General features: G+C 41.1%; 1 protein-coding gene across 1 annotated transcript in view; it reads right to left on the bottom strand.

Moving 5' to 3' along the window:
* Positions 1 to 2068: 2068 nt before the first annotated feature.
* FAM185A (family with sequence similarity 185 member A) overlaps positions 2069 to 18448 on the bottom strand; it is a 58364-nt gene continuing 41984 nt past the window's right edge. Inside the window, exons 5-8 of the mRNA XM_056573482.1 lie at positions 12460 to 12501; positions 6745 to 6840; positions 3819 to 3953; positions 2069 to 3387 (exon numbers count right to left, since the gene is read on the bottom strand). Of these exons, the coding sequence (XP_056429457.1) occupies positions 3272 to 3387; positions 3819 to 3953; positions 6745 to 6840; positions 12460 to 12501 (389 nt within the window). The 3' untranslated portion in view covers positions 2069 to 3271. The remainder of the gene's footprint in view (positions 3388 to 3818; positions 3954 to 6744; positions 6841 to 12459; positions 12502 to 18448) is intronic.

The raw sequence follows: 18448 nt of genomic DNA, 5'->3' as shown, positions 1-18448 counted from the left end.
TAATCCTCCACCCATGTGAGTGTACCCTGTACATTCACATTGGGGGGGGAAACATCCAGCTGTTGCAAAACTACAACTCCCAGCATGGACGGTCTATCAGTGCATGCTGGGAGTTGTAGTTTTGCAACAGCTGGAGACACACAGGTTGTGAAACACCGAGTTTGGTAACAAACTCAGTGTTTTGCAACCAGTGTGCCTTCAGCTGTTGCAAAAGCTACAACCCCCAGCATGTACGGACAGCGGAAGGGCATGCTGGGTCTTGTAGTTATGCAACAGCCGGAGGCATACTACATTGGCTGGGGATGCTGGGGATTGTAGTTATGCAACAGCTGGAGACACACTGGTTTACTACTTAACTCAGTGTGCCTTCAGCTGTTGCAAAACTACAACTCTCAGCAGTCACCGACAGCCAACGGGCATGCTGGGAGTTGTAGTTATGCAACCACCAGATGCACCACTACAACTCCCAGCATGCACTTGAGCTGTTTGTGCAAGCTGGGAGTTGTAGTTACACAACAGCTGAAGGTACACTTTTCCATAGAAAGAATGTGCCTCCAGCTGTTGCAAAACTACAAGTCCCAGCATGCCCATAAGGGCATGCTGGGAGCTGTGGTGGTCTGCCTCCTGCTGTTGCATAACTACAGCTCCCAGCATGCCCTTGTTGCATGCTGGGAGCTGTTGCTAAGCAACAGCAGGAGGCTGTCACTCACCTCCAACGATCCTCGCCGCACAGGTCAGTCCCTCGTCGTCTCCGCCGCCGCCGCTGCTCCTGGGGCCCCGATCCCAACAGGGACGCCGGGGATCGGGGTCCCCAGCACCGGGGGTCGTCTTCCCGCACCCGCTCACGTCCTCCGGAAGAGGGGCGGAGCGGGTTGCGGGAGTGACACCCGCAGCAGGCGCCCTGATTGGTCGGCCGGTAATCCGGCCGACGAATCAGGGCGATCGTGAGGTGGCACCAGTGCCATCTCACCCCTGCAGGCTCTGGCTGTTCGGGGCCGTCGGAGACGGCCCCGAACAGCCAGTAATTCCGGGTCATCGGGTCACTGGAGACCCGATTGACCCGGAATCCGCCGCAGATCGCTGGACTGAATTGTCCAGCGATCTGCGGCAATCGCCGACATGGGGGGACATAATGACCCCCCTGGGCGATATGCCGGGATGCCTGCTGAACGATTTCAGCAGGCATCGGGCACCGGCTCCCCTCCAGCTAGCGGCGGGGGCCGGAAATGCTCAGGGCGTATCCATACACCCTCGGTCCTTAAGGACTTGGAAACGGGGGCGTATGGATACGCCCTATGTCCTTAAGGGGTTAACTCAATCGGGCCAAAAGGCATGCAGTAATTAGGTGTGGTACCACTAATTAGGCAGTGTGTGAACACAGCCGGAGTGTAAGCTTGAAAACTTTACAGGTGTTTCTCACTGTAATTCACACATTCTTCACATTCAAATGTATTCCTCCAGAGCACTGTATAAACTGTTAATAATACGATGAAGCCTGAAAGCAGACTGACCATACAAATTTACTTATATAACGCTAAGTTTATTATATGTAAGTCAAACTTTTGCACATTTTGTCCCGCAATGTAGCCTTTACCATAGACATAAAAAGAAAAAAAAAATCATATTTTACAATATATTAAGTTTTTTTTTTTTTTTTTTTACTTGTAAAGTGCTGGGTTATTCACAGCAATACAGATTTCTAATACACTAATCAAACTGAACAACTTAATGGAGGTTAAACTAGTTGTCCAGGATTAGAAAGGAAGAAAAAAAAAAAAGGTTTTCTTCCTCGGGACCAGCACAACTCTTGTCCATGGGCTTTGCCTCATATTGATGCTCAATCCTTCTTAATAAAGGCATCACTTCTTTATTTTTTTAACTGATTGGAGCCAAATACTGAAACATGTTGTTTATTTCTAATCCTATATTCATTACAGCAAGCCCCATGGACATAGGGAGACACAATGGAGTGGAGCAGACCCTATGAATGGGATAGTGCAGAGGTCATTCTATAGGTAGGGAGGGGGAGGCAGAGCTCTGAGCATCAGCTATTGCTAATGGTGGTATATATATATATATATATATATATATATATATATATATTTACTTGTCACCAAAAGTTCTGTTTAACATAAAAACTTGATTTAAACAATAGGCCATTTACTGATGGCACAGTCCTTCAAAGTAAATAAGGCAAAATGCAACATCAGACACAACCCTTGGCATCAAGAGCAGTGTTGGAACTGGGGGGGGGGGGGGGGGAGGGGGGGTTATGGAGTCAGCAGATCGTATCCCCTAATCCTGGAAAGCCTTTTTAACTATTAAAGAGATATTTAGCATGCACACCATTAAAAAGTGGACAGTGTAAAATCTACTTATAAAAAACATCAGGAGATATATAATAGGATATAAAATGTCTACTTAATAGCAATAAGACTGTTCAACTAACAGTGGTCAATATAAGAGGCAGATAGTATTCCAGTGACCTCTACAGAAGGCACATGTATCATTGATTTTACATACATTGACCTTTAATGTGTGAGATTTAAAAGGGTTGTCCAGTATAAAAGTTTGCTTTACGGCCCAGAAACGGCAGCACTCTGGCTGGTGTATGGTAGTCACTTGAATGACCGGCAATACCAGACATACCCCCACGAAGAAGAGTGGCCTTCTTTCTAATATCAGACAACCCCCTTAAACACTAACTAGACTCCCAGAATACACTAGTGTAGCTTAAGTGGATGTGCACTGAGTGACTTACAAAAGACAATTCATTAACTTACTACATCACTTCAATATTCATAATCCCAGATTTAACCATTAATGTTACCTCATAATTTTAAAGAAGCTTCCACCCCCAATGTAACATTATATAAAACAATTTCAACATGGAAGACATATCCATGTAGTAGAACAAGGCACAGTACACCAGACAATGTCTTCTTAATTATTTTGGGAGGACACTTTTTTTTAATACTTCCTAGGATTTCAGGCCTATATACATGCACTTCATTTATATAGTCCATGCAGCGGTCCTTCAGTGTATCAAGCCTATAGTAGACATAACTATGTGCATTCCCTCCAGAAGTAACAGTTACATAAGCTGAAGATTTACTTGTCACTTAATGCTCCGATTGAATATTTATTGGACAGACCGCAATATCTCTCAATATGGTTTTAAACTTGGCTCAATGCAAAATAGTAGTGGTGAAAGTGTCCACCTAACCGATCCAGTCAGGGGATGGAAGACAGTCCAGTTTCTTCAGACACCTCAGCTTGTATGTAGTTTAAGAGACTGCAGCCAGTCCTGGAGCTTCAGATATACAGTGCCTCTCTGGGCTTCGGCCACAATCCACCTCTGAGTTTCACTCACCAAATTCATAGTCGCTAAAAATAGCACCAAAGAGATTAATGTTTTACAAGATCTTGTATACTTTGAACATTACATTATTACACTTCAGGCTCAGTATATGTCTGGCACAGACCTCAAAATCTTTTTTTTTTTTTTTTTTTTTTGTTTAGGGGCAACCATTTTAAGACTTTTAATGCCTCCTACATTCTAACCAAGAATATTTTTATTGTTTCCTTTTCTGGTACCATTCATTAATCCAAATAAGTTAGCATTAAGTTACTGGTAAAGCCTGATTGAGGGAGAATGTAGCCCCCTAAACCCCTGTCAATGCAGCTGAATGGAAACTAGGTGCACTAACAGAGCGGGAAGAAGAAGTAGCCATTCTGGCAATAACATCAGATACAAATATTTTAACTATTATGCACCTATTAGAAAAGGAAAATAATATTCTGTCATGCAAACTCACCTTTCAGTATGGTCTGCCCCTCATTGCATGTATTTTCAATGTCCTGTAGCTGCACGTCAGGGTTAACATTGACTGTTGCTCCTGTAAGCTGTAACTGGGCCTGAAGATTTGCAGGTATTTTTACTGTAATGCTCCCTAAAAATAGTAATGAAAAATGATAAAGTTAAAAGTACAAGTGTGTATGTTTACTGATATGAGGTATGTACACTAAAATATAGTTTTTATCTTTACATAGATTCAACACCTAAATTTAAAAGGTAATTTGTCAGTTCCAGGCTTGCATTACCGAATATTTAGCTATGAATGAGGGCTCTGTTTCCTCTCGGGCTGTCCTATGGGAAGCTCATAAATCTGTAGTTCGTGGGCATTGCATTGCCTTGGGTATGCGCTAGAAAAGGGACGCCTTGGCTCGATCTCGGGAGCTCCGGGTTGAAATTGCTCTGCATGAGGCTCTTATGCTCAGTCTCTTTCGGTTTGGAGGAGGCTGGTTGCAGCGCCAGCTCAACTGGGGGACCTAGCCCTTCGTAAGGTTGAGCACCTACTTCTCTACGCTAAGCAACGGTTTTATGAGAAAGGTAATAAGGCTCATACTATGCTTGCCAGGCCCTTGAGTGATCGGGTCGCGTCCCAGTCTCCCTCGGCTCTGAAAGACGCATCGGGCGTTCTCCACCATCACCCTATCACATTGCCTCAGTGGAGGGTGATTTGGGATCGGGCCTCTATTGTACTGCATACAAGGAGACTCAGTTTAAAATGCTTATGGGTTGGTACCACACTCCTGTGCTGCTCAATAGGTTGAATCCGACTGTCTCTCCACAGTGCTGGTGCTGTGGGGTTGGGGACTACTTTCCATATTTTTTGGGGTTGCCCCCTGATTGTGGGCTTCTGGCGTTTGGTTCGGCGTGTGGTCAGTGGGGTTTTGGGAGTCTCTGTCCCTCTCGATCCTTTGATTTACCTCCTACACCTTTCTCATACAGCCCTGTCTAAACGTCCATTTAAACTGTTTCTGCATATTGTCCTTGCTGCCAAGACTCTTATAGCAAAGTACTGGAAGAAGTCTGTGCCACCTTCCGAGAATTACCTCTTATCCCGTATACAGGAGATCCGGTCCCTCGAGTCCCTTACTGCCTCGCTGAATAATACGGTACTGTTGTTCCTGTCTGTGTGGGAGCCGTGGGACCACTTTATGGACCAACAACCTCTCTGAGCTGACCCTTTTCCTTTCCCCTTAGTGTTACCCTTTGTTGTCGTTGTGGTTGTCCTTGTGTCTCTCTCTCTGGCTGTTCCCTTTGTTTGCTCTTTGTGTTCCTATTGTTTGTTTTTGTTTGTTCTTTGAGTGCTACCGGTGCCCTTTGTCTCTCTTTAGTTTGACGTGTGCTAGGTGTTTGCTAGTGGGCTTGCGAGCACAAAGTAGCCCTCGGCCCTGACGTTTACTGCTGCTTGTACTGGGGCCCCTGTTTCGTTGCTTATCACGATGTTTTATTGCCATGTGGTTTATGTTGGATTTTCTGACATGCAGTTTTATGCGTATTTTCAATGCCACCATTGTACTTGTGTTTTTGTACAACCTTATACAACATTTTTCAATAAAAATTACAGTTGAAAAAACAAAAACTGATAAATAGCATTACATGGACTGAGAAAAGGCATGGCCTCAGATAAGATCAGCCTATCAGATTATGCAAAGAAAAGTGTAGCAATGTTTCATGTCCTAAGTACTATATATGTCCACAATAAGCAGAATATATACAATTATTTTAGGGTACATTCACACAGACAGAATCTGTTGCAGATTTGATGGTGCAGATTTCAATGTAAACTAAATGACTGAACACAGCATCAAATGTCAGCATCCCCCCTGAAAAAATGAAGTTGGTGAAGGGTACATTTATATGCTCCACATGTTGAGTTTGTATTGACTTGTAATCTATTATCTATTGCACATTTTCTGCGACACTTTGCTCCTTGTTCAGGGCGAAGCTGTTGCTGTGAGGTTCCACTGGAACAAATAATGATTGGTACCATGTTATGTTGTTTAGATGTTTAGTCAAGAGTATCTGTTCAGTTTGCATTATTGTTACAGTGGGATTGACAGATCCATTATCTGATGGCACAACATATACATTGGGTGTTCCAGTTGCAGATATATACATGTGAAGTAACAAATTGATCAATTATATATGTGCCCTATTGTGAGGATCTGCTCCCTACAGAATGCAGAAATAATATATGTATTACTGTACATGTATGCCATTGGCAACTAACATTTAGGGATTTGTGGGGTATTTCTTTGTGTTAGAGCATCTTATATTTTTTTATATGTTTTTTATAATATTTTTGTACCAATAAAGTGATACTATGTCTTGAGAAACATTTCTGTCTTTACTAATTTTTGGTGTATTGTATTTGTGCAGTATAGCACATTGTGACACCCTAATTTATTGGTCCATTCTTTTGTTGTACTGCATCAAATCTGCAAGGGATCCTGTACGTTTGAATGTACCCTTAATTATACAGCAATGTACTATACAATTGTCCCAAATTGGCACGGTTCACTTTATATCAATGTTATGCATTTCCCATTTATATAGTGAGAAGTAAAGAATCAGCGATTCCAGAGCCCGTATTGTAACTGATGTGAGTATACGCAGATTGCACAGTGGTTTACTGATGTAAACTGTGACACAGTAGAAACAGAGTTTTGTATTCAGAAACATAGGAGGCGGGGCACATGCTGTATCATGTAAAATTAACAATTACTACTAATGTTAATAAAGGTTAATAATTCTAAGATCCACTACTCTGTATGCAAGCATTTAACTGTTGTATTTTGCAAAGGAGTGGCCTGCAATGTTACTCTGCTCATGTGGAAAGTGTCTACAGCAGTAATAGATGTGAAGTGAAAAAACATTGGAGACCCGCTCACCATTGTCAGTTTTCAGATATACCTTGCCAGCTTGACTGACATAAACATCTATCGTGCCTTGGTTTGAGGAGGCCATTAAAGAGCCATCTGAGGAGTCTGCAAAATGGTCAAAACATATTTTTAGCACTATTCAATGCAATAATGTATTACTATATGGTAAAGCATATATTCCAATGATACACCCTGACAGTGACAGACCTTGTGTGAAGGCTTTGGGACATGAATGCCACTTTTTAATTTCAGACCTCATTAAGATATGAAAGCTGCGCTCTGATGCTAAACAGGTGCTGAAAGTTTGTAGAATAGTTTTTTCTTGTAAAATAAACAGGGAGATAAGAGGCATGACACTGCACACACTGACAAGGAAAATATAAACTAAGCTTCCAAAATGTAATTAACTTGCTGAAAAGGAAGTGATATCAAAGTAAAACTCAAGTAAAAAAACTGTCATGCCCATAAATGTTGGCAGCCCTAATTTTTCAAGAAAATGAATTATTTCTCACAGAAAAGGATTGCAGTAACACATGTTTTGTTATACATGTTTATTCCCTTTGTGTGTATTGGAAGTAAACAAAAAATAAATTTAAAAAAAAGCAAATTGAACATAATGTCACACCAAATTTCAAGAATGGGCTGGACAAAATTTGGTCGCACACTCTTTGGAAAAATAACTGAAATCAGTCGCTTCCTATAACCATCAATAAGCTTCTTACACCTCTCAGCCGGAATGTTGGACCACTCTTCCTTTGCAAACTGCTCCAGGTCTCTCTTTTTGGAAGGGCGCCTTTTACCAACAGCAATTTGAAGATCTCTCCACAGGTGTTCAATGGGATTTAGATCTGGGCTCATTGCTGGCCACTTCAGAACTCTCCAGCGCTTTGTTGCCATCCATTTCTGGGGGCTTTTTGATGTATGTTTGGGGTCATTGTACTGCTGGAAGACACAAGATCTCGGACTCAAACCCAGCTTTCTGACACTGGGCTGTACAGTGCGACCCAAAATCCTCAGATTTCATGATGTCGTTCACACATTCAAGGCACCCAGTGCCAGAGACAGCAAGACAACCCCAAAATATAATTGAACCTCCACCTTATTTCACTGTAGATACTGTGTTCTTTTCTTTGTAGGCCTCATTCCATTTTCGTTAAACAGTAGAATGATGTGCTTTACCAAAAAGCTCTATCTTGGTCTCATCTGTCCACAAGACTTTTCCCAGAAGAATTTTGGCAAAATGTAGTCTTGCTTTTTTATGTCTCTGTGTCAGCAGTGGGGTCCTCCACTTGGTTTTTTGTCCTGCGTTTTTAGGGATTAAAGGACATCTGCAGGATAGGGGATAAGTGTTTGATCGCGGGGGGTCCGACCGCTGGGACCCCCTGTGATCTCCTGTACGGGGCTGCGGCTGTCCCGTGCAGGGGGCGTGCCGGCCACAGCATGACGTTGCAGCCGGCACGCCTCCTCCATACATCTCTATGGGAGAGGCGGGGCGGCAGCATTCGTGCCTCCCCCATAGAACTGTATGGGGGACGTGGAGGAGACGGGGCGTCTAGGTTGACGCTACGCGCCTTAGCGCTCAACATGAGCGCTAATGGCAGCGCCCCGTACAGGAGATCACAGGGGGTCCCAGCAGTCGGACCCCCCACAATCAAACACTTATCCCCTATCCTGTGTCATACCGCTGCAGTTGTCCTTTAAAAAAGTGCCAGAAAAAACGCCTGAAAAATCGCCAGTGCAATGTACGTCATCATGCGTTTTTTCTGGCGTTTTTTTTTTTTCATTTGTCACCTTTTGGCTTTTTTTTATTTATTTTTTTGGTACCCAAAATTTGTGGGGTACCAAAAAAAAAAAAAGGATGCTGCAGTGATGGAAAACATTTTATTAAACGAAATGTATATATTTTATAACCAACTTTTTATTATTTTTTAATAAAGTGTGTGTGTTTCACTTTTTTTCCTCTATTTTTTACATTTTTTTAGGTAGTACTACTACTCCCAGCATGGAACAGACTCACATCTCTGCACTATACTTCGGCCAGTGATGTGAATAGAACATAATTAATTCATATTTCCCACCCAGAGCTGTGATTGTCTGGATGGTTGCAGCCAATCACAGCTCTGAGAGAAATATGAATGAGTGAGTGGCCGGCCCGGAGTATAGTGCAGAGCAGGGATGTGAGCAATGTATACAGTCGCTCCATCTCTGCTATAGACAGGACGATCACAGAGGGTGTCAGTAGTGACATCCACTGTGATGTGTCCTTAAGCAGGCACTACTACTCCCAACATGGAGCACACTCTGCTCCATGCTGGGAGCTGTAGTACCTGTATTAATAGACAGATCGCAGCAAGTGTAACTTCTGACACCCGCTGCGATCTGTCTATTAATGCAGGTACTACAGCTCCCAGCATGAGGCAGAGTGTGCTCCATGTTGGGAGTAGTATTACCTGCAGTTATGGAACCATCTGGCCAATCACAGCTCTGCGGGAAATATGAACAGGTGTATATATACGTCAGTGCAGGGGACCATAGAAGAGCACCCGCCGCATCTATACGTTATACAGAAAGATCGCAGCGAGCGATCTGTCTATTAGTACAGGTACTACTACTCCCATCATGGAACATTGTGTTCCATGCTGGGAGTAGTAGTACTAACTAAAAAAAAAAAAATAAGGGAAAAACACACAATAAATTTTTATAATTGTCGGCTAAATTTTTATTTCCCCGCACACATAAATTGATCCCTGTTTAAAAAGTAATAAAATGTTTTTTATAAAAAATATAAATTTCGTTAGATACAATTTTTTCCTTCACTACTGTGTCTTTTTTTTAATGGTACCTTACGAAATTTTATTCAAAACAGGTATCTCCAGTACTTTTTTGGATCGCTAAAGTCCAAAAAAAGATTAAAACCGCCTGCAAAAAGGCCAAAGTTAAACCCCACAAATAGTTTTTAGTCAAAATCGTGGCGTTTTGCTCCAATAGAAATCTATGGGAGTGAGAAAACACCACGATTTTAACTAAAAACGCCGGTTTGAGCGACATACAGCATTTTTTTCAAAATGCCAAGGAGCTGAAAAAAATGCAAAAAAAGTGAAAAAACGCCAAAAGGATTGAAAAAACGCCAAAGTGAAAAAACGCCAAGTGGAATTAGAAATTTGCGATTTCTCATTGATTTACAGCTAACATCTGGCCGCAGCATTTTTTGGCCAAAAAAAGCCATGCGGCAGAATTGGCAATTTTCTTGGCGTTTTGCCAAAAAAAAAAAAAAAAGCAAGTGAAGACTTAGTCATAGCGTTTCATTTCATTTAAATGTTGACGGATAGTTTGCGCTGACTCTGATGCTCCCTGAACCTGCAGGACAGCTTGAATATGTTTGGAATTTGTTTGGGGCTGCTTATCCACCATCCGGACTAACCTGCGTTGACACCTTTCATCAATTTTTCTCTTCCGTCCACGCCCAGGGAGATTAGCTACAGTGCCATGGGTTGCAAACTTCTTGATAATGTTGTGCAATGTGGACAAAGGCAAATCTAGATCTCTGGAGATGGACTTGTAACCTTGAGATTGTTGATATTTTTTCCACAATTTTGGTTCTCAAGTCCTCACACAGTTCTCTTCTCTTTCTGTTGTCCATGCTTAGTGTGGCACACACAATGCAAAGACTAAATGAACTTCTCTCCTTTTATCTGCTTTCAGGTGTGATTTTTTTTTTTTTTTATATTGCCCACACCTGTTACTTGCCCCAGCTGAGTTTAAAGGAGCATCACATGCTTGAAACAATCTTATTTTTCCACAATTTTGAAAGAGTGCCAATAATTTTGTCCGGCCCATTTTTGGAGTTTGGTGTGACATTATGTCCAATTTGCTTTTTTCCTCCCTTTTTTAGGTTTAGTTCCAATACACACGGAATAAACATGTGTATAGCAAAACATGTGTTACTGCAATCCTTTTCTATGAGATATACTTAATTTTCTAGAAAAATTTCAGGGGTGCCAACATTTACAGCCATAACTGTATCTGAACTAATCCTGGTTTAACTGTAAAACTGTTTGTAATGACAAATGAACTGACATTACATGTTAGTCTTCCTGGACATACTATACTAACAGTATATATATATATGGGTTCCTATATACATAAATATGAAGTTGTGTAGTTCTTTCCAGTCTGACCACAGTGCTCTCTGCAGTACTGTGGTCAGACTGGAAAAAAAACACCAACTTCCCCTGAAGCATACAGCAGCTGATAAGTACTATAAGGCTTAAGATTTTAAGAATCTTCTGGCACCACTTTAATAGAAAATATTTTTTCCCTCCTGAGTACCCCTTTAACTCTTCTTTAAAAATCAGTTCAGCTTTTACCTATGTCTGCAAAAGAAGCAATATATGTAGCGGGAAGAAGGAAGCTCAGCTCACCAGTTCTAGGAGAACTGTAAATTAGAGCTGAAGTCTGCAGAAATCTACTAAAAAGAATAACATATACAATGTCCAGAAATAGTACTGCTCCTCATGTACACGCACAGGGCAGCATATCCTGAGAAGTCACCTGAAAAGATAGGTTTGTTTTAACTTTTACAGATGCAAATTCCTTGACTGAAGCAGGCGATGGAAATCTACTTTTAACCTTGCTCCTCAGAATGCCCTATACAGGCTTAAAGGGGTATGCCAGGCCAAAACTTTTTTTTATATATCAACTGGCTCCGGAAAGTTAAACAGATTAGTAAATTACTTCTATTAAAAAATCTTAATCCTTCCAATATTTATTAGCTTCTGAAGTTGAGTTGTTGTTTTCTGTCTAACTGCTCTCTGATGACTCACGTCCCAGGAGCTGGGCAGTTCCTATGGGGATATTCTCCCATCATGCACAGCTCCCGGGACGTGACATCATCATTGAGCAGTTAGACAGAAAACTTCAGAAGCTAATAACTATTGGAAGGATTAAGATTTTTTTAATAGAAGTAATTTACAAATCTGTTTAACTTTCCGGAGCCAGTTGATAAATATATATATAAAAAAAGGTTTTGCCTGGAATACCCCTTTAATAATAGTCAAGTCTGATAACTGCATGAGGGTAGATGCTTAAATTAATTTTCATGTTCCTCAAACCAAGATCCAATTCAGTGAGCAGTGTGGATAGGAGCCTAGCCATCCTGAAAGATTGCATCACCATCTGAAAATAAGGTCTGAATCAGGGAATGAAGTGGGTCATCAAGAATATCCAGATACTTCTGGAGAGCAGGGACAACTATCAGATACCAAACTATTTAAAGTACCCCCCCCCCCCCCCTTGATGATTGACAATGGGTTTAAAGGGGTAGTCTGGGGAATTGAACATATCAGACACTTATCTGATAGACCACTAAAATGTGTAATCTTATGACCTGCAGCTGACACGCTGTAGTTTAAATCAATCAGCTGCGCTGCAAAAAGTGTAGTGTAGCCCCTGGCCTTAATGTAACAGGCTTTCGCTAGCTTACCAAAAACACACAAAAATCCTAATATTGCAAGTAGCACCAACAAGCATGCAAATAAATAAATTAATAATAATAATAAAAAAAAAAAAAATTATATATATATATATATATATATATATATATATATATATATATATTTTTTTTTTTTTTTTTTTTTTTTTCCTTTTCATACATACACATACTTTTATGAAACTATATAAAAGAAGACTAGAAGACTCAAATAAATGTGCATGCAGAATGCATACCTACTGTAATATTTCCTTCTGTTGTATGGAGTTTTGTATCACCTATAAGAGAACAAACCATATTATTTAAACATATATACACATACACACACACAGACTATAACAAGCCAAAAAGTATCATATTCCTAGCCACTATGACTGACTTCTGATTGGCTCCCCTATTCACATCTATCACTATCCTATGTATACAAATATAGTAGACAAAATACTACAGAACCCTGCTATAATAACATCTAAAGTAAACTGTGCAGATTATAAGCAAAGCATTTATATGCTGCCAAAACAGATTTTTCAGGAACCGAAATTAGTCATCCTTCCTGAACTCGGCCCTTCCACCGGAGTTATTATCACACTAAAGGGAATAATGGAGTCAAAGAGAACTTGATGAAAATACTTCATCTTTTTTTCACATAACAGTCTATATGCCAAGTGAAGGGTTAGAAAAGTGAAAAGTTATGGGAAAAGGATTAGAAACTGATGGAGGATTAAATGCCTCAGGAGAATACTGCAGGAAGGAATAAGAAGAAATTGTTTGGGGTTACAATAGGAAATGGATTTTAGTGTATGTCAATCCCATATGTCTTCTTGTGACAAACAGAGTACGGTACATTTCAGGAGGAGGACACATTCAGTAGAATAGGATCAAGGACCTCAAGCTCTCCAGTAAATGTATAATCACATCTTCCTTCCCCATTAGTCTCGCTTAGAGTCACAAAAGGTATTCCAGCTGAGGCCAAAAAAAAGTTAATTTTTCCGTAGAATAAAATGGTTGGCCAAACTTTCATAAATACTATGCATCCATTGCTTACAGTTTTTAAGATCCATGCTACCAGTAGATCCATGAGACCTTTCATGGTTTACTACAAAAAGATGAGAATCTGCCCCTATTATGTGATGTGGGTCTGAGGAGGTACGGTTTCTCCTTGTGGAGACCACCAGCTGGCAAAAGGACCCTGTCACTGCTTGTGATTTTTTGGACCACTTTTGGGAGGGACTAACCACTGCATACTGGTAAAACCACATAAGATGCCATCATGATCTTCATAAATTTTACAATCCTCCCAGTTCACTGCCCCCATCGTGATAAACCACCCCCCGTCATGATTTTTTAAATTATTTTCTAATTTTATTGCTCTGTATTTTCTGCTCCGTCAGATTCACAAACTGAGAAGAGGAGTTACCCAGCAGGTGTGACATCATCTGAAGCCATACAGGGGAGAACTTCCTCCCTCATTCTGCTACACACAACCCAGAGCAGTTCAGTGTAAGATGAGCTATGATTGGCTAAGGCTGCACCCCCCCCCCCCGACTGCATTTCCTGATTTTGGACTTCTGCCAGGCCAGAAGGAGTCCAAACTCTGTGCAAGAGATAGGGAGAAATGTGCTGTGGACAAGTAGGGAGAAACCTATTGGCAGCTTTTTTTTAAACACAATAAAACATAGAAAACTTAATTTTTTATAAACAAAGTACATTAGAAAGATTTTTCATTCACCATAAGTAGTACAATAGCAAAGATTCGTTTTAATGACAGTGCCCATTTACTATATCCCACCATGCCTTTGTAAAAATATACTTAATAATTTCGCCTATCCGTGTGTTTGATATTATGGCTGATCAGGGAGCATTCAATTACATTGAGAGAGAGACAGAGAGAGATGCATTGCTTTGGTTATGACAGGATGATGTCAAGCAAGAACATCCAACCCTAACCGCAAACAGGGGGATCAAAGTCTACATTGTATGCACTGCATTGTGTGAACAAGGCCTTTATAACAATTTGCGGAGGGCAGAATACTTGTGCTTTCCTCAAAAGCTCATGTCCTGTGTCTGACTCAAGTATTCTTGCTGGCCAAGTTGATCACACTGGCCTCTTTCTCTTGGATCATTACTATTACATAAAGACTGCACAGCTGCTGACTAGAAACAGCTGGATAACTATATAGCAGTAAAGTTGTCCAGCTCCAAACTCTCCCCCAAAGAACGGTTTGATTAGAAAATTCCATGGTCTGTTGTAGTTTGGTCTGATTAGAAAAAAAAGGCAATGGAATAAAATCACTTCACTGCTGGATGTTGGGTAAGAACTGTCTGTGGGTGGAAAATATTTACAAAGATGAATAAAAGAATCCAGGATGTGAACGGAATAAACAGAAGCACTATGGGCATCATAAATAAAAACTAGTACACACAATAACTAAACCAACAAACAGTAACCAACAATTTTCACTCCTCTCCGGACATTAATAACTACAAAGCAGCACTACTAGAATGCTGTGTGCAAGAAAGGTTCAGTACTCCATGGCCAGACGTGTTAAGTGTCAGGGATGTAAGCAAGGCTTGAAGTCCTTATCATTGTTCACAAACTATAGGCAAGGTTCAAAATGTGAAATTTAGACAAAGCTAAAAATGCGAGGATCAGTAAAGGGGCAGAGCCCCAAACAGTCACAGAAAGATGCAAAACTTTGGTAAATCCTGTAAGCCAAGTTAACAACCTTATAATTTGAGATGAGGGGAGGGAAAGAGGGGGGCAGGGCGCAAAAGGAAGTAAATAAGGAGTGAAGTGAGTGAGAGGTAGAGAGAAGATAATAAAAAGGAGGAAGAGAGATAGTTGAAAAGGGCAAAGGTCAGGAAAGTTCCTCTGAGTTCCTCTGCAGCGTGGTGGGTAGAAAACACTTAACTAAGCTCGATCTAGCCATCAGTGGGGATATGAACAGGAGTGGGATTAAACTTCCCTTCCCGTTTACTTGGCCCTCTTTAGGTATTACTTATTTCGGCATTAAAATACCTTCCAATTTGTCCCAGTTGTTTAATAGCAACTTTACACCTCTCCTCTAATATTTTTCGGACGATCTGAACTTCAGGAATGGAAAGCTTTCTCTTGGTTTGGCAGAATTAGTATTATCAAACTGACTCTCCTTCCTATATTGCTATACCTGCTCCAAACTCGTATTCCCTCTTACTCGTGTATTATGAACACGGGTTTGGAATGTTTGTCTGGGCCTTGGGTCACCCCAGGATTAGCTGGGACACTCTTTTCCGCCCCAAGGAAGCTGGAGTGGGGTAGGTCTGTTAAATTGCCATTGAAAGTCTACTGGACTTGCTTCCTAATTATGCCTCCAAGATTTAGATACGCATCGCCCACGATATCTATCGGCCCCCTCCTCTCCCTTTTACAGTTATCGTTCACATTGCTCCAGACATTTTTGGCTTTATGTTCTTCAGTGACACTTTTCTCTATGGTTGACCCAAAAGGATCACTCTGCCTATCACTGACCATCCGAATATACCCCCTGGACACTTGTCTTGTGGTTTCCTTGGTCGCACTAAGACACTTCCCCTCGATTTTACGCAAGTTGTTGCTCTTCAACTCTTTTTCTGCCTGGCCTCCCTGCACTGCCCGGGAGGAAGAGTTATCTGAACAATTCACTACTGTTCAATGGCAGAAGTGTTTCCTTCTCATTGACAAATCAGTGATGGCTTGCAGAGCAGAAAACTACTGTAGTTATAAAGTCTTAACGCATTGGTATAGGGTTCCTGCCAAACTACACCACTGGTCTCTGGCTACCTCGATGTGACCTGTTGGCAATGTAGCCAATCCACAGGCACTATGTCTCACATCTGGTGGGCATGCCATTCCCTCCATTCTTTCTGGACAATTGTTCTTGTCACGATCTGAACGGTTACAGAAATTTCGGTGCCTAACACTCCTGATGCTACCTTATTGTTCATGTTGGATATGTTTTCAGTCACCTACAAGAAGTCTTTAACGGGTCACCTACTGCAGGTGGCCAAAACAGTAATTCCGCGAAAATGGAGATCACCCGATCCCCCCACTATTGTGGAGTAGTTGACTGAGATTGCACATTTGCAGAGCATGGAGGAACTGCCTGCTCTGACCCCTGCAGAAATTGACTGTTCCAACAAAAGCTGGTTGGATTGGCTGTCCTTTCAGTCATCTTCTGGGTACCACAGCCTCTCTGATATAGGGAATCCTGTGGGGTTGTGACTCCTACCTCTCCTTTCCCCTTTTTATTTTAAATGTCCGTACTGCTTGCCTTTGTAGTCTGTTTTGTTGTATCTCTTTGTTTGCCCTGCCTGACTGCTCCCTTGTGTTGTCCTTTTTATGTTTTTGCTGCATCTTTTTCTCTCCCTTTGTTTCCCCATCTTTTTGCGCTCCTCTCTGGGGCTTCCAGGCTCTTCTTCCACGGTCTCAGAATTCCAACGTTTTGCTAGTGTAGCCATTGCTATAATTTATGGTTACCCCCCCTCTTACCATATGTTCTGACTCATAAAAAGGTTCCCTCTTTATAAGAGGGTATTTTTCTTTTTGGTCATATCATCTCCTAAATAAATAGATAAATGGAACAAAAGACATACTTCACACAGAAAATTGTAGGAAATGTATAATCCTATTGACCTGCACAATAAAATTAACACATTATTTTCACCTCTAAAAATACCTTAACATAGAAATTGCATGTTATCCTTTCCTTCACACAAACATTTTTTTTTAAAAAAGGCTTTCAAAATGCTGAAAAATAAACAAACAGCTGACAGAAACCAACTTGCAGTTCCAAGGCAATTACATGCCCAAGGAACTGCTTCACTAAAGCAAAAAGACGGGTGTAGCGAGGGAGCGGCACCTGTGCTCTGGTACAAAAGCAGAGTGCTTAAGACTCCAGCAAGATCTCACGTCATGAAAATGGCATATTCAAATCAGGGGCAGGCATAGCGCTGCATATTGAGGAGGCAGGGAAGCTCGGCAAGCTGGCTCCTCGCTTCCACTGCCCACAGAAGTGCTATAGCAATGCAGCTACCAGGAGGCATACCTTTTAAAAGGGGTTGTCCAGGAATCGAAAAACAGACCTATTTTCTTTCAAAGACAGCTACCTTTCTGTTTCCACTTTGAGTGTGGTATTACAACTTGGCTCCATTCACTTCAATGGAACTGAGCTGCAGAACAACACCCAACCTGGAGACAGACAGGGAGCGGTCTTTGAAAGAAATTAGCTCTGTATTTCGATTCCTGGATAACCCCTTTAAACTGCTGGACCAATTTGTTAGGGACCCCTCTTAATACTGTTCATCTGCACTATAACCTAGTGTATTGGGTTTAGTGCAGATGAACAGGCTGTCAGTTTCTCTTTAAGAGATCTCTTAACATGATTATTAATCTTTCTAATGCATTTAGCAAAAGCAGAAGATTCCTCCATCATATCAACAAAAGAGTGACTTTGCATATGAGGCAGCAAAAGTCTTTACACACAATGCATTCTCCATGGTGGGCCTTCAAAGTAGCTTCTTGAGAAGTGGTTTTAGACAGAAAAGTAAATAAAATTAGTAAAAATTCCTATCGCATGGAATGACAGACCAGCAAAGATCCCCATGGTATGGGGCCAGAGGGTTTGGAGCTACTGCTATGGCTAAATCAAGCTCCTTCTACAAAGGCCTTAGACATGATGTGCAGGAGAAAGCTTCAGCATTGCAGAAGGACTGGCTGGGAGAGATCCACAGTTTTTTAAGCCGTTTATCAACTTTAACCCCTTAAGGACTCAGCCCATTTGGACCTTAAGGACTAAGACAATTTTATTTTTACGTTTTCGTTTTTTCCTCCTCCCCTTCAAAAAATCATAACTCTTTTATATTTTCATCCACAGACTAGTATGAGGGCTTGTTTTTTTGCGCGACCAGTTGTCCGTTGTAATGCCATATCTCACTTTACCATAAAATGTATGGCGCAACCGAAAAAATACTATTTGTGTGGGGAAATTAAAAAGAAAACCGCAATTTTGCAAATTTTGGACGGTTTTGTTTTCACGCCATACAATTTATGGTAAAAATGACATGTGTTTTTTATTCTCTGGGTCAATACGATTAAATTGATACCCATGATTATACACTTTTCTATTACTGTTGCGCTTAAAAAAAAAAATCGCAAACTTTTTAACCAAATTAGTACGTTTAAAATCCCCCTATTTTGAAGACCTATAA

This window comes from Hyla sarda, chromosome 4 (genome assembly GCF_029499605.1).
Source record: "Hyla sarda isolate aHylSar1 chromosome 4, aHylSar1.hap1, whole genome shotgun sequence".
NCBI classification, from domain to species: domain Eukaryota; kingdom Metazoa; phylum Chordata; class Amphibia; order Anura; family Hylidae; genus Hyla; species Hyla sarda.
Note: the sequence above shows the minus strand (reverse complement) of the source record. Positions and strands in the feature narration are given on the sequence as shown.